The following is a 13,867-nucleotide window of genomic DNA, read 5'->3' as shown; positions in this document are numbered from 1 at the left end:
TTCAGTGAACTAATTAATATTATATTATGTTGGTTAGTTCTGTAGGCAAGAATATGGAAGAAGTGTAAAGCAGATATTTGGTGGTCCTATGTTAAAATAAAAATGAATTGTCCTCATTATTTAAATAATTGAAGACTAGAGATATGATTTTGCCCATGTGAAACAATAGTCCGTGTATAGATGCCCAAAACCAAGCCTGTACCTTTCCCTCTTCAGCTATCCTGAATTGTGTGTTTAAATCAAAAAGTTGTTTGAAATGCTTTTTTTTTGTAGTTCATATCTGGGAAAATTGTTATAAGTATTTTGAATATTTAGACTGCCCTTTTACTATGTCCAAGAAGCTGAAACTCTGCTAGTTTTCAACTTTTTTTAAATGCCAGATATTTTTTCTTTCATTCTACACACAGATGCAAATTTCACATGGCAGAACAGTGGAGAGGTTCTTTTCAAATCGGTAACAAGCAAACGGGAAGATGAGGATGGCAACGATGATGAAGCGGTGCAGAATGAAGATATACACTTTGAGCCAATAGTCTCATTACCAGAGGTAAACACTGAGGCTTCAGCATTTTATGATCTAGAAAGATAAAAGGAGACAAACTGACTGTTAACCTTTTTATTTATTCATTGTAACCCAGGAAAGCTCCCCACGCCAGATACTTATCAGTACTTCATACTGTGTGCTAAACTAGAGCCTCTATTTCCAATAACCAAGGCAACTTTAATATTAACACACATTAGGCTAAATAAGAAGGCTCAATAGGCCGATAAGCAAAACAAGTAATTGTCTGAACCTACTAACCCCGTAACCTATATGACTGTTAATGTTAAAAAATGGGATATGATTATGAGAAGAAAACTTGATAACTAAGTTGTAAAAGGAGACAAAAGATACGCGAAAAATAAAGCAACTAAAGAGAAACATTACTGAAACCGAATCAAAGATTGATTTCCCTTTTTTTCTTATTTTTTTCTGAAATTTGAGCCATGTGAGTAGCGCTTACAAAGGGGTATCCTAATCTACAAAAGTTTACTCAAGCCTAGGTTTTGGGATTTTCCTCCTGGGAGCAGCTTGCTGCACTTACACAAACAGTAACAAACAAATAATATCATTTAGAGGGATAAGGTAGCGCCTCCCACACAACTAAAAACAATCCTCAATTTTTCTTCAAACTTTAATATTAACCCTCACGTGGACAAACCTACCTTTTGCTATGCATGCCCAAAGGACTTTTTAAACTGCCTCTGATATTATCACCGCCTTAAATTGGCACATCCTCACCCCACATCCAATGTCTGTCCCCTACAATCTGCTCCAATACTACCAACCACTGACTACACGCAATTTCTCCTCAGCCACCTGATGCTTTCTGCATAATTTATGCACATATACTCTGATGTCCGTCGCAGCCCCTTCACCCATGGCATAATTCAGGCGAAACCCTTAAGCTGCCTCTTCATCATTGGATTGTAGCTCATCCAAGACTGCATCTCCTCATCTCTCACCCAAAATGCAGCCCTCAGGCAGAGGCAACTCTGGCATCTACTTATCCACATTGTCAATTGCTGAACAGCCTGTAATGCACTCACCATTGTTGAATTCGAAATGCTGTCCAACATGCTTACTTCCTCGTCCTCTTGTTGGATTCAGTCCTTTTTATCCAGTGCATCCAATGCACAGAGGTCTTTTCTAGATTTCTCTACCAAATGTCTTGGAAGCAAAACACTGCCTGTTTTACAGCGCAAAGCACTGCTCTTAACAACATAACTTCCCTGCAAGCCCTGATGAAAACGATTCCCCAACAACTCACACATGTCCCCTATACCCCAAACACAAGCCACACCTCCCAGACAGATGCCACTCCCACAACTTTCACACACATGCGTTTGCCCCCACACACCCCTCTCCTATACCCATAAATACTCCACCCTCCAATATTATTATTATTTTTTTAATTATATTTATTGATTTTCGAATTCAAACATATAACTGAGAACTGAACAGATCCCTCCCCCCACACCTTCCACCCCCCGCCGATCTTCTTGGGGTGTCTCAGTATTGGAATGTCTTAAGAGCTGAAAATATCTGTTACTCTGATCTTATGGGGACACCATTGTTTTTTCTTATAGTCTGAATACAAATAGTCCAGGACCGTTCCCCATTCCTTTGTGAAGGATCCGCCTTTGCCCTGAATTGTATGCGTTAGCTTTTCCATTGTCATCTGTCACCAGACCTTCTGAAGCCAAGCGTACACTAGTGGTGGGTCTTGTTTTTTCTAATTTTGGGCTATTGCCGCCCATGCCGCTATAACTAATCCCATGAAGCTCCTCCAGTGTGAATTTGAGTATTTCCTAGCTGCCTTTTCTTTCATTGCGCATAGCCACACCTTCTCCCCCAACTGTTCCGCACCTGGAATCATTTTTCCCATCTCTGGTCTTTACATCAGACCAGAAACCCTTGATCCCCAGGCAGTCCCACCAGATGTGCTTCCACGTACCCACTTCTGTGCAATCTCTCCAGCATAAATTGGATGTTTGAGGGTACATTGTATGCAATCTTTCTGGTGTGTAGTGCCATTGTGTTACTATCTTTACCCACATCTCCCTCATTTGAACTGAGCGGGTCATTTTTGGGATGCTGTTCTACAAGTCTACCCACTGTTGTTTTGGGATATCCTCCCCCAGTGTTTTCCCCCATTTGATCATATAGGCCCACTTAACTTCTTCTTCTTGGGAGTTAATATAGGTTTACAGTGTTGAGACTAACCTCCTGGACCCCAAGTCGGTTATTTATTATTTTTCAAATGGAGTGAGGTCCCTTGTTGCCGCTCGTTTGACTTCGGGTGTCGCCAGCCAGTGCCTGAGCTGGTCGTATTTATACCTTTCTACCTCTGTTAGATTTAGTAAGGATTTACACGCCTTGAACAACCTTATTTCTTTGTCCTGAAACATTTCCCCAATTTTTGTACACCCTGCAGTTTCCCATTTCTCGAAGGCCCCTCGTTCCATTCCCGGTGGGAATTGGGGGTTCCGACAGATGGGTGTAAAGGGAGACTCCACTGTAGTCATGATACCCCTTCGCGTTTGTTCGTCCCAGGACTCCAGAGTGGTCATCATGACTACACTGATGCCGAGGTTCGGCTGCCTATGTTTTGCTTTCCATAGCAGTTCCACCAATGGGCATCTGGATACTGCCCTATCTTGTGTCACCGATACTGTTTGTTGGTCTTCCCCAGCCATTCCTTCAGTACCCTTATTTGCGCAGCTTGGAAATATTTTTGAAAGTGAGGGAGAGACATCATCCCCCCCACCCCCGGCCCGAGTAGGTGCTGTGAGAACCCCTCTGGCAACCCTCGGGGTTTCCTTTTCCAAATATAGGAAGAGATTGCCTTTGATGGCGCTTTGAAGAATAATCTGGGAACCGTAATTGGTTGAGCCTGACAGTAGTATAACAGCCTAGGGAGAGTGTTCATCTTTACCGACTGTATTCTGCCCCACCATGAGACCATTAGTGGACTCGAGCACTCCAGGTCCCTCTTTATATGTTCTAGTAGTGGGGGATAGTTTCCTTCATATAGTAGATCGACCCTGTGTGTCAGTGTTATTCCTAGGCATTTGATCCCCTTTTCCGCAATTTGGGGTCTAGTGCCGCCGCCTCCATTTCTTACCTCCCTTCTCTCGCCTGCCAGGATTAGTATCTCTGACTTTTTCCTATTGATTTTAAGGCAGGAGCTTGCCCCGAATGTCTCTGATTCTCTCATTGTTGCGGCGAGTGTCCCACCCGGGTCCGCTAGGGCTATCAACATGTCATCTGCGTATGCAATCACTTTGTGTTGTCTGCCTGCCATCTCTATCCCCTATATGAGGATGGATTCTCTGATTCTAATTAACAATGGTTCCAGAAATATGGCATATAAGAGAGGGGATAGTGGGCATCCCTGTTTAGTGCCCCTTGATAGATCTACTCTCAGACCTCCCTGTTTATGGCTATCCTAATTGAAGGTTTATTGTAGTTGGCTCTTATCATATCTATGTAATGCTCTGCAAATCCCATGCACTTTAATGTTTTAAATAGTAGTGACCTCTCCACCTGGTCGAATGCCTTTTCGACGTCTAATGAGAATAGTATTGCCGGAGTGTATGTGTGTGATGCCCGTCTTCTCCACTATGTGTATAAGTCTTCTAAGGTTGTTGTACGTTTGTCGACCCGGTATAAAGCCTGATTGGTCTGTGTTTATCAAGTTGGGCAAAAGTGGGGACAATCTAGCTGCCTGGATTTTTGTGTATATCTTAGAGTCCAAATTAATCAGGGCTATGGGGCGGTAGGAGCCGGGATGGGAGGGGTCTTTTCCTGCTTTATGGAAGACTAGAACCTTGGCTTCATTCATTGCCAGGATTACGTTTCCGCATTCTTTGAAGGTGTTTAGGAGTCTGGTTAGGAATGGGGTTATAATGTCCGCATATTTTTTATAGAATGGGGCTGTAAAGCCATCTGGGCCGGGTGCCTTGTTGTTTGGGAGGTCTGCTATTGCCTTTTTCACTTCTTCCCTAATCGGGCTCTCAAGTGCATTTCTATCTTCTTCCGTTATTTGTGGGATGGGGATGGCTTGTAAGTACGCGTCTTGGGCGCTGCCATCCGGATATTCCGTTGTATACATCGCTTGATAGAACTCCCTGAAGGCCTCCCCCATGTCCTGAGTGAGCGATAAAGTCTCTGTGTGTGTTTCGGATATTCTTAATCGTCATTGCCTTTTGTTTCTCGCAGAGTTGCCTAGCCAAATATCTATCTGCCTTATTGGCTGTGATGTAGTACTGTTGCTTGAGATATGAGTGATTTCTCTGCTTTTTTGGTGCATAGCATTTCCAATTGTCCTTGTACATGTCTCAGAGCCTTCTGCAAGCTACGGGTGGGGCGAGTCAAAAGTTTCTCTTGTGTGTCCGCAATTTTCCTTTCAAGTTCTCTTTCCCACCTATGCCTCTGGTTGTCCCTGGAGGCTTTCAGTGCTGTCAATTTGCCGCAGATTACCGCTTTGAATGCCTCCCAGACCATTCCCAGTGGGACATATCCTGTGTCGTTTTGAGCAAAGTATTCTATAACCATGTCCCTTATCGATTCTCCCACTATCGGGTCTTGAAGAAGTTACTGCGGAAGCCTCCAGCGCCAAACCCTCCACCCCCTTCCCAGGGGTATTCAACTCCATCCAAAGCGGAGCATGGTCTGACAGTGAGATTGACCCAATATCTATTCCTTGTATTTTACCCATCAATCCCACCGATGCCCAGAAGTAGTAAATTCTCGACAGTGTTGTATACATGCGAGAAATACGTATACCCCCTCTGTTCGCCCTTGAGTTCCCTCCATGCATCGCACAGAGCCATGTGGTCCATCTTTTGCCTGAGGTGCTTAGACGGCGCCCCCTGGCCCTGGGAACCCCCATGTGTGTCCCGTAGGAAGCCACCTTGCCCTGAGTTGGGAGCATAAATTGATGCCAGGGTGAGACGGTATCCGTCTATCATGGTGTTAGCAAATGCGTACCTCCCGTTCCTGTCTATTAACTTGTCTATTAGCCTAAGGTCCCCTCCATCTTTTACCGCTATCATCACCCCTGCTCTTTTATCTGGTGCATTGGAATGAGCCCATATTTTATACCCTCTGAGGTGCACTTTCTGTTTGTCCTGGGCTCTTATGTAGGTCTCTTGCAATAGAAGAATGTTCGCCTTATCCCTCTTGAGCATGCTCTCAAGCTTTTTCCTCTTCACTGGGGAGTTAAGGCCCCTTAGGTTATATGTTAGAATTCAGAGTTTCCCCATGGTGTCTTAGCCCGTGGCCAATGTCAAATGTTCCCAGTTGCAGCATTCCTTTCCGTCTTCCGGGCATCCCATCCCCCATCCCCCCCAATCACTTTAACTCCCACCCCAACATTAAACTTTGAACTAAAACTTGTCCCGAGTAGGGCCCGGGTTCCTAAGGATTCTAGGGCGTTACGCCCATCGCTCCCGCCCTCCATGAACTCGGGGTGAACTTCACGGGGTTCCTATACCCCGCATCTACCTCTGTCCTTACCAGCTTCCAATTCCGGGGCCTTACCCCAGGCCGCTGTGTCGCTGATTCTCTGTACGTCGACAGTTGCTCACCACTCTTTCCTCCCGGTGTTCTAGTTCTGCCCCCTGCGGATAGGTCATATCTAGCATTTTCCTTTTACTCATCTGGGTTCGTTCTGCGGTTTTCTTTTCCAGTTTGCTGCTTCTTTTGCCGAACCGTTTCCTATCCATTCGGTCTTCTCTGGTGCTCTCCCCTTGCTTTATTGTCCCTTTCCTCTGCCCCATCTGGTTGTATCTCCATAATGTGGAGCCCTTCATCCCATGTGGTCCCTCTTTGTTGTTTGCCTTCCCAAGTGAATAGCAACCCAAAAGGGAACGTCCATTTGTAGCGTATTTGCCTCGCCACCAATTCCTTCACTAGTGGGGCCATCACTCTTCTTTTTTGCAGAGTCACATGGGCCAGATCTTGGTACAGCTGAATATCCGTCCCATTCATTCTTATGTGGTCCATCCCCATCGCTCTCATCAAGATTTGTTCTTTTTGGGGGTATGAGGAGAGGGCAACCAGCACATCTCGTGGTCTCTCCGCTGGCGCACCCGTTATCTTTGGGCCCACCCTGTGCACCCTGTCGACACCAATAGAATCCGTCTCATGTGCCTCTAGAATGTCTCTGAACACCTCCTGTAATGCCGTTTTGAGGTCCTTATCGAGTACCGACTCCGCCATATTTTTTATGCAAATGTTGGATCTTCGTGAACGATTCTCGAGGTCTTCACATTGTATCTCTAGGTTGTGGGTTAGCCTCACCAAATGTTCCTGTGTCTCGCTATTATGCAGTGCTTCTTCTTTTGTGTTCTGGAGTATTCTTTTGAGTGTGTCGGTCCGCTCTTCCAGTTTGGCCACATCCATCTTCAGATCATGGACCACCTGCTTAATGTCATTCCTAATCGTGGCAAACTGATCCTGAACCGTTGACGTGAACTTCTCTTGAAGCTCCATGAACCATGAATGCATGTCATCCCTTCAGGGCGGATGTTGATGAGGGATGGGAGGATTGCATTTGCCGGGGGGGGGGGGGGCTTCCTGTGCCCTTCCTCTGGTTTGTACTGGGGAATCTGTTGACCACATTTGAATTAGGCTAGCATCCTGTTTGGTGGATTGGGAGGTCGCTAGGGACGAGGTCCCCTTCCCCTTTAACATTACCCCCCTTGGGATATTGCTGCAGTCGATGGGGCGCCGTATGGTGTCGTCGTCGGGCCTCTGCCCTCCGTTTGTTGCCCTCCTATTGGTGTTGCGGGGGAAGCTTTTAGGTGGGGGCAGAGGCGTTGTTTATCTTGCCCCTTGGTAGCAGAGAGCCTGCAATTTCTTGCCTCCTGCAGCCGTGGGTGGGAGACCGCGCTACTTTGCGCCCCTCTGCCTGTGTTTGGGGGGGGCTTAACAGGGAGACACCAGCGGCCCAGCCCCCGCATTATGGGACCAAGTTGCTGAGGGGGTCCCCTTGCCTTCTTAGCGGTGGGGTGGGTGGAGCCCTCACCTTCAGCGCCGCCGGTATGTTGTCACGTCCTCGCTCTCGGTCCGGGCCCCGGTCCGCTGCTCTCCCTGTAGTCAGGCCTCCTGTGGCCTCTCCTGTCACAGAGTGCTCTTTCCTTTCCCCACTGCGGGATGCTGCTGGTTGCTCCTTACCAGCATCCTCTCCGTGTCCTAGGGGGAGGCCCTCTGTTGCTCTCGGGGGTTGCCTCCGACGCTGGTGTCTCCTCCCCTGAAGTGTCTGCTCCGCCGCCGGGGGGGGGGGCACTCAGCCACTCGCGGGATCTGCCTTGGTGTTTCTCTGAGCTGGCATCCCTGCTACTGATCGTCACCTTTCACGGCTGCCAAGCTCCAGCAGACTCCCCCGGAGATCCTCAGTGGGAGAGAGGCGGTCCGCGCTTCTCTGCTCCAATACCCCTTTTAATCTGTGTCCGCAGGGTCAGAAACTGTCACGATGCCTGCCCCCGGGAAACCAGGTTTGGCCCAGCTACCCCGGAAGCAGGCATCATGCCATTTAATGCAAGCCCATGAACCCCAATTAGGGGCTATTTGGGTGCAGTCCTGGCGCCTAAGGCGCCAGGCTCATAAGTTTAGAATCAGTCCTGGCGCCATGGGCGCCAGGCTCATGGTCAAGGACTTACCTGAAGCAGACCATGCTGTTAACTTACCTGAGGCAGACCATGCTGCCAGTGACCAGAAGTCAAATGAGGCCTAGGAGGGACTATTTTTCCCTAGGAACTATTTTTTACTCGGGTGGGGCCACGGAAGGATACTTACCTAGAACTACTTCCAAGGCTATTTGAACCACGCCCTGACAGCAACCCATGCTTCGCGTTATTCTGCAGCGTAACGCTCACCGTGCCTGCAGCAGCTTCCAGTCTTCAGCCACGCCCGCCTGGATGCCGGAGCTCCTGAAAACCTGAAAGAAAGCAGAGGGAAGGTTAGAAACGGAGTTTTTACCTGCAATCCTTACCTGAATCTTGAATCTTCTTGGCTCTGACCTAGAAGGAAGGAATCATCAGACGCGCGCCGCTTCGCATCCTGCAGCACCGCGCGGGAACTCACCTGAAGCAATCCTCCGCATTCCATCGCGCTTTTCAGCATCCAGCGGCCGCTCTCCAACACCTGTGGAAATAAAGACAATAAGGTGAGCAAGGGAGCATTCCCAGACAATAAAGGCAATCCCCAGGACTTACCTGATACCACAGGGGGTACTTACCTCATCTCGGGTCGACGCGGCCTCCACAGCTTCTCCGCCGTACCCCGGCCCCAAAGGGGAAACAAAAGCAACACAAAAGCGCAAGTGGGGTAAACCGAATTCCGCTACAGACTTACCTGGTTACTGCCTGAGGCCGCAATCACCGGAACCTCCACCGATTCAGCGCCTGCAAAAGGAAAGGGTCACAGGTTAGACCAGGTCCTCATTATCGAACTGAACAGAATCCATAAAAACTTACCTGCATCGAACTGGTTGCCACTTGGGACTCTTCTCAAGAACCTAGGGAATTTGGACAGAGTGAAGGCCAGACGTTTTTGAACTCTTTTTCATACTATTTCCTTACGGAGTCAATACCGTTCTGCAACTCTCCAACATCCCACACCAGTGAAGTAACTGGTCATCTACACGGCCCTGCGCTCGAGGCAGGATGGAGAGCTCATCTTTCCAAACTATCAGGTGAGAACATAGCAAGAGTTCGGAAGTAATTTGTGGGAAGAGATCGCAGGAGTGAGGGAAGGTGGTGTTGGCGCCCAGTCCCTGCAGGTGGCTAAATCCCTTTTCTCCATTACAGAAGAATATTCATACGGGCAAACAAGCTAAGCTGGGTGGTCCGGTCCAGTCCATCATTTCGGCGCCCCGTGTGTCGCTGGAAGAGGTAACAGCCCAGTTCAGATTGACGCCCCCGTGGACACCAGGTGAGCGTAACAGAAACCTCCTGTCGTTTACGCCGGGGGTGTCGAGGGTGCTGTGGCTTGTGATTTTTTCTTAATATTTTGATCATCCAGGCATGATTTGTGGTGCTTTGTTGTCGCGGCCTGGCAGGAGAGAGCCTCACACACGTCTCCCTGCCCCTGCGGCCATCTTGGATCCCCACCCTCCAATATTTAAAGGCATGTGAGCATATGCAGTCTGTAGAACCTTATGCCCTACGCACAGTATCAAAGTACAAACTCACCCACCTTCCCTCCTCCACCCCTGCTATTGACTCTCATTCTGAGTCAGCCTTTGCCAACCTTCACCTCTCCATCTCTAACACCCTCGACATTCATGAGGATCCGCATGAAGCCTGCCTCCAAATGCAACAGTTCGTTGGATTCCGACCTAGCCTTGCTCAAAAGCAAGTGCAGTTACTATACGGAAGTGGCTGACTTCCCGCACATCTTGTGATAAAATGGCCTTTCACCTGCTCCAATGGCATTACTGACTCTCCATTCGGTCCAAGAAATGGGCCCATATTCAAGCTTGCATCTATGGGGCCACTAACAACATTGCTGTACTCTTTAAAATCTGTAAGGAACTTGCCAATCCTACTGCAGTCTCCACTTCTGCTCTTCCTTCTCATGCCCTCTGCACGGCTCTGGCCTCCCCCTTAACCAAAGCGCAGGACATCCTGTCCTCACTCTCCTCTACCCCTCTCCCTCCATCCCTCCTACTTTCCTTCTCACCCATAGCATTGGATGTGATTACCAAACAGGTGCTTGCCTGCTACTCTAGAACTATCAAGGACAATATTGCGGCCCTTGCTCCCTCTTTGACTGAGTTCTGCAATCACTCTTTCGCCACTTGCGCCTTCCCATCTCCTCTTAAGCAATCCCTTGTGAACCCCCTCCTAACAAAGCCATTTGCGGACCCTTCCTGCCTGGCTAACTACCACCCGATCTCCACTAGCCCCTTCTTGGGCAAACTCTTGGAGAAGTTGGTCATCTCCCAACTAATCCACCACACTGAAGATGTTGGTTGTCTCCATGATCACCAGTCTGGCTTCAGAGCAACTAGAGGCATGGAAACAGCTCTCCTGAACACCCGTGAAGACTTCTTCTCTAACCTCGACTCTAACTCTCCTTCTGTTCTCATTCTTCTTGATCTGTCCTCTGCCTTCAACACTGGCAATCATGCCACACTCTTAAATCGACTCTGTGATACCCTGGGCATCACTGACCATGCACTGGCTTGGCTGACCTCTTTCCTTTAAAAACACTGCTCACAGGTACAACTGGGCCCTTTTCTCTCCTCCACCTCACTCGGTACTTGTGACGTCCCTCATGGCTCTATCCTTTTGCCATGGCTCTTCAACGTTTAACTTTACCCATCTTGCACACCGGATTACCTTCTCTCCTAACTTCCAGTGTTTTGCAGATGACACTCAGCTCTCCTTTTTTCATTTTGTTTACATTTTTATTTATTGATTTAAACACTGTAAAAAACAATACAAAGGTCAAAAAGTAGGGATCACCAACATCATAGAACAGCAACCACAAATCAAAGCAAAGTCTTATGAGGTAGCAACCTTGCCAGTCCACATTCAATATGGGGGGGGGGGGGGGAAATCAGGTATCTTAACTCTTGCCACAAAAATCATAAACAAGTGGTGCCCAGAATACGGCCAGGAATGCAGTACAGAGCGATACCAGTCCCTACGCGGGAGAGGATGAGGCTAAAGAGTCAAAAAGTTCTGGAAATACCAATCATCGAATAAGTGGGGATCACTTACAGCCCAGAGATATATAGTCGAGACCAACCCTATTTTGCAGGCGGTGATCGAAGACTAATAAGAACAAAACAAGGAAAACAATCTGCTGGCCCCAAACCGTTCATCGGGTACCCCCATCCAATGGTGTTGGAGCGGGTATGGTGTTCAAAAGTTTATCTGCCGCTTCCACGTCCAAAAAGAGGTAATCCTTCCCCTTCAGAGTCACCCTGATTTTGGCCAGATGGAATAGGCCCGCTTTGACCTCACGTGCAAGGAAAGATTTCTTTGTGACATTGGGGGCCTTTCTTTTCTTGTCGGTGGCAGGAGAGAGGTCGGGAAAAAGATGGATCCTGTGGCCCTGATATTCCACAACTTTCTTGGCCGCTGCCGCCTTCAGGATCCTATCTCTATCACGGGAATCACTCAGGTGTACCAACAATGTAGCACCCATTTCCGACTCCGGCTTCGCTTTATATCCCAATGTTCTGAGCCTATAGCATCTGTCAACATTAATTGGCTCGTCTTTCACATCGAGGTCAAGTTGAACAGGGAGCCAGGTTGACACAAAGTCTATGCCCCCCCCCTGCCCCGTGCGGGAGACTAATAACACGCAGTTGTGAAGCCCGCATTGCATTCTCTAGGAACTCAAGTCTCTTATCTGTCACCTTACTGCCCTTCACCACCGACTTGATTTCACACCCAAACTTCTGGACCAAAGGGAGCGCCTGTGTGCACTGCAGATCCAGCTCGCTGGTCTTCAACTCCAATGTAGAGGTTTTTCTTTCCAATTGAGCCACTTTCTCTGTCAATTCATCAAATTTTCCCTCCAGACGTGACATGGACAGCTCGATGCACCCCACGCTGCCATAACAGGGACCTGCGGCGCCGACTTCTCCAGGTTACGCTGCCCAACGCGGGAAGAAAAAAAAATCTGTGTCTTCCACAGCGCCTTTCTTCTTCCCCTTACCAGATACTGTGTGCCTCTGCCTTCTTGTCTCACAACTGGACCCTGGGCAAACTTCCTGGAACAGTCAGGCACCACCTCGCCACCAGAGGAGTCCACAGCGGGTTAGGGACAGAAGAGGGTGAAATGTGGAGAGTCTCTCAGCCCAGCCTCTCGGCACTGCATTCCCCTACTTCCTCAATGGCCCAACTGCAAGCAACTATTCTGGGCTCTCTGGTGGGCTGGCCCTCATGCTGATCGTGGCGCTGGCTCCTGCTCCCTGATCTCCTCCTCTGTGTTCCGGAGTGCTGACCCACGGGAACCAAGTTCGGGAAAAGAGCCTGTGCCCACTCCTTCGCACTGTGCTCCTGGCAACCACAGCATCCCCCGGAGTCCTGGCGCATCAATCCTCTGTCTGGGCAGCGGCTCCAGCACCAGTGCTGCATTGGGTGTGCCGCGCAGGAGGGAAGCGTCCCTCCCCGAGCACCCTGAGGATAGCAGCCCACAGCCGCACCAGGCTGCAATACACTCGCTGCCTTCCCCCGCGGCACGCACTATAAGTGCAACCGCACAGCTCCTGCAGCCGCCGCCGTCCGCCCAGCGCGCCACCTCACTCCACTGCCGCCGCCTCATGCTCCAGTTAAGCAATCATAATAGGTCTTGGACTGCCGGTGCACCATGGATCAATCCAGCTCTAGAGCGATTTTCGCACCCTATCGCTCTGGAACCATGGCTCCTTTGCAGTCGGGCCTATCAAGCCACGAAGAGCTTAAATTCAGGGCTGCCATCTTGTTCGGGCTCTCGAGCGCCCCACTCCCCTTGGCTCTCCTTTAAGCTTCCCTCTTCTACCTCCTCTCCTTCCTCTCTCATTCCTGAATGCCTGACTGCCATTCAGGCATGGTGCGCTGCCAATGATCTCTGTCTTAACACCAGTAAGACTGAGATCCTTCTCATTGGAACTATTCCCTCTTCTTTCCCCCTACTCTCTGGCCGCTGTGCCTGGGCCCTCCCACCTCACCCTGCTGTGTGGCAAGAAACCTGGGTGTAATTTTCGACTCCTCTCTCTCCTTCTCACCACATATCGCTGACCTTGCCAAAAAGGGCCACTTTCAACTTCACCTCCTCTGAAGTATCTTCCCTTTCCTCACCTTCCCCAGAAACTCCATGTCTCTAGATCTCTGGTTCTCTCCAGGCTGGACTACTGCAACAGCCTCTTCCTCAATCTACCTCTCTTCTCCCTTCGCCCTATTCAACTAATCCAGACTAGGACTGCAAGACTTCTCCTTGACCTAAAGCCAAAAAAGTGATGGGTGGAAGGTTTCAAATTAATTCTGAACCACTGGCATTGCTCTGGGTAACCTTCCACGCCACCGTTTTATAGCCCGTCTGTGCCATTGCAAAAGAGGTCCAGTAATATGCAAATCAGTCAGGCACTGCCACCAATTGGTGCAGCCCTGCCCAAAATTCTAGGCCAGGTCCCCTCTGCACAGAAACACAAGCAACCCCAGACATTTTTCGCCTTGTTGGGTTTTCCTTCTAAGTGACGTTCAGCTTGGTTCCCTATTGCACAGCAAGCAAGGCACCCACCTCTGGCCCTCTCTCACATAGGGAGACAAACTAAAACCCAAAAGTGCTGGGTGGAAGGTTTTGAATTAATGCTTGGGT

At 49.0% G+C, this 13,867-nt stretch overlaps 1 protein-coding gene across 2 annotated transcripts in view; it reads left to right on the top strand.

Annotated features, from left to right (window-relative positions):
- The window catches only part of LOC138526301 (E3 SUMO-protein ligase RanBP2-like), a 1,824,256-nt gene that overhangs the window by 1,710,720 nt on the left and 99,669 nt on the right, over positions 1 to 13,867 (top strand). For both annotated transcript variants that reach the window (XM_069636876.1, XM_069636877.1), the window contains one exon: positions 408 to 547. In XM_069636876.1, the coding sequence (XP_069492977.1) occupies positions 408 to 547 (140 nt within the window). The remainder of the gene's footprint in view (positions 1 to 407; positions 548 to 13,867) is intronic.

This window comes from Ambystoma mexicanum, chromosome 7p, assembly GCF_040938575.1.
Source record: "Ambystoma mexicanum isolate Mex_15411 chromosome 7p, UKY_AmexF1_1, whole genome shotgun sequence".
Taxonomy (NCBI): domain Eukaryota; kingdom Metazoa; phylum Chordata; class Amphibia; order Caudata; family Ambystomatidae; genus Ambystoma; species Ambystoma mexicanum.
Note: the sequence above shows the minus strand (reverse complement) of the source record. Positions and strands in the feature narration are given on the sequence as shown.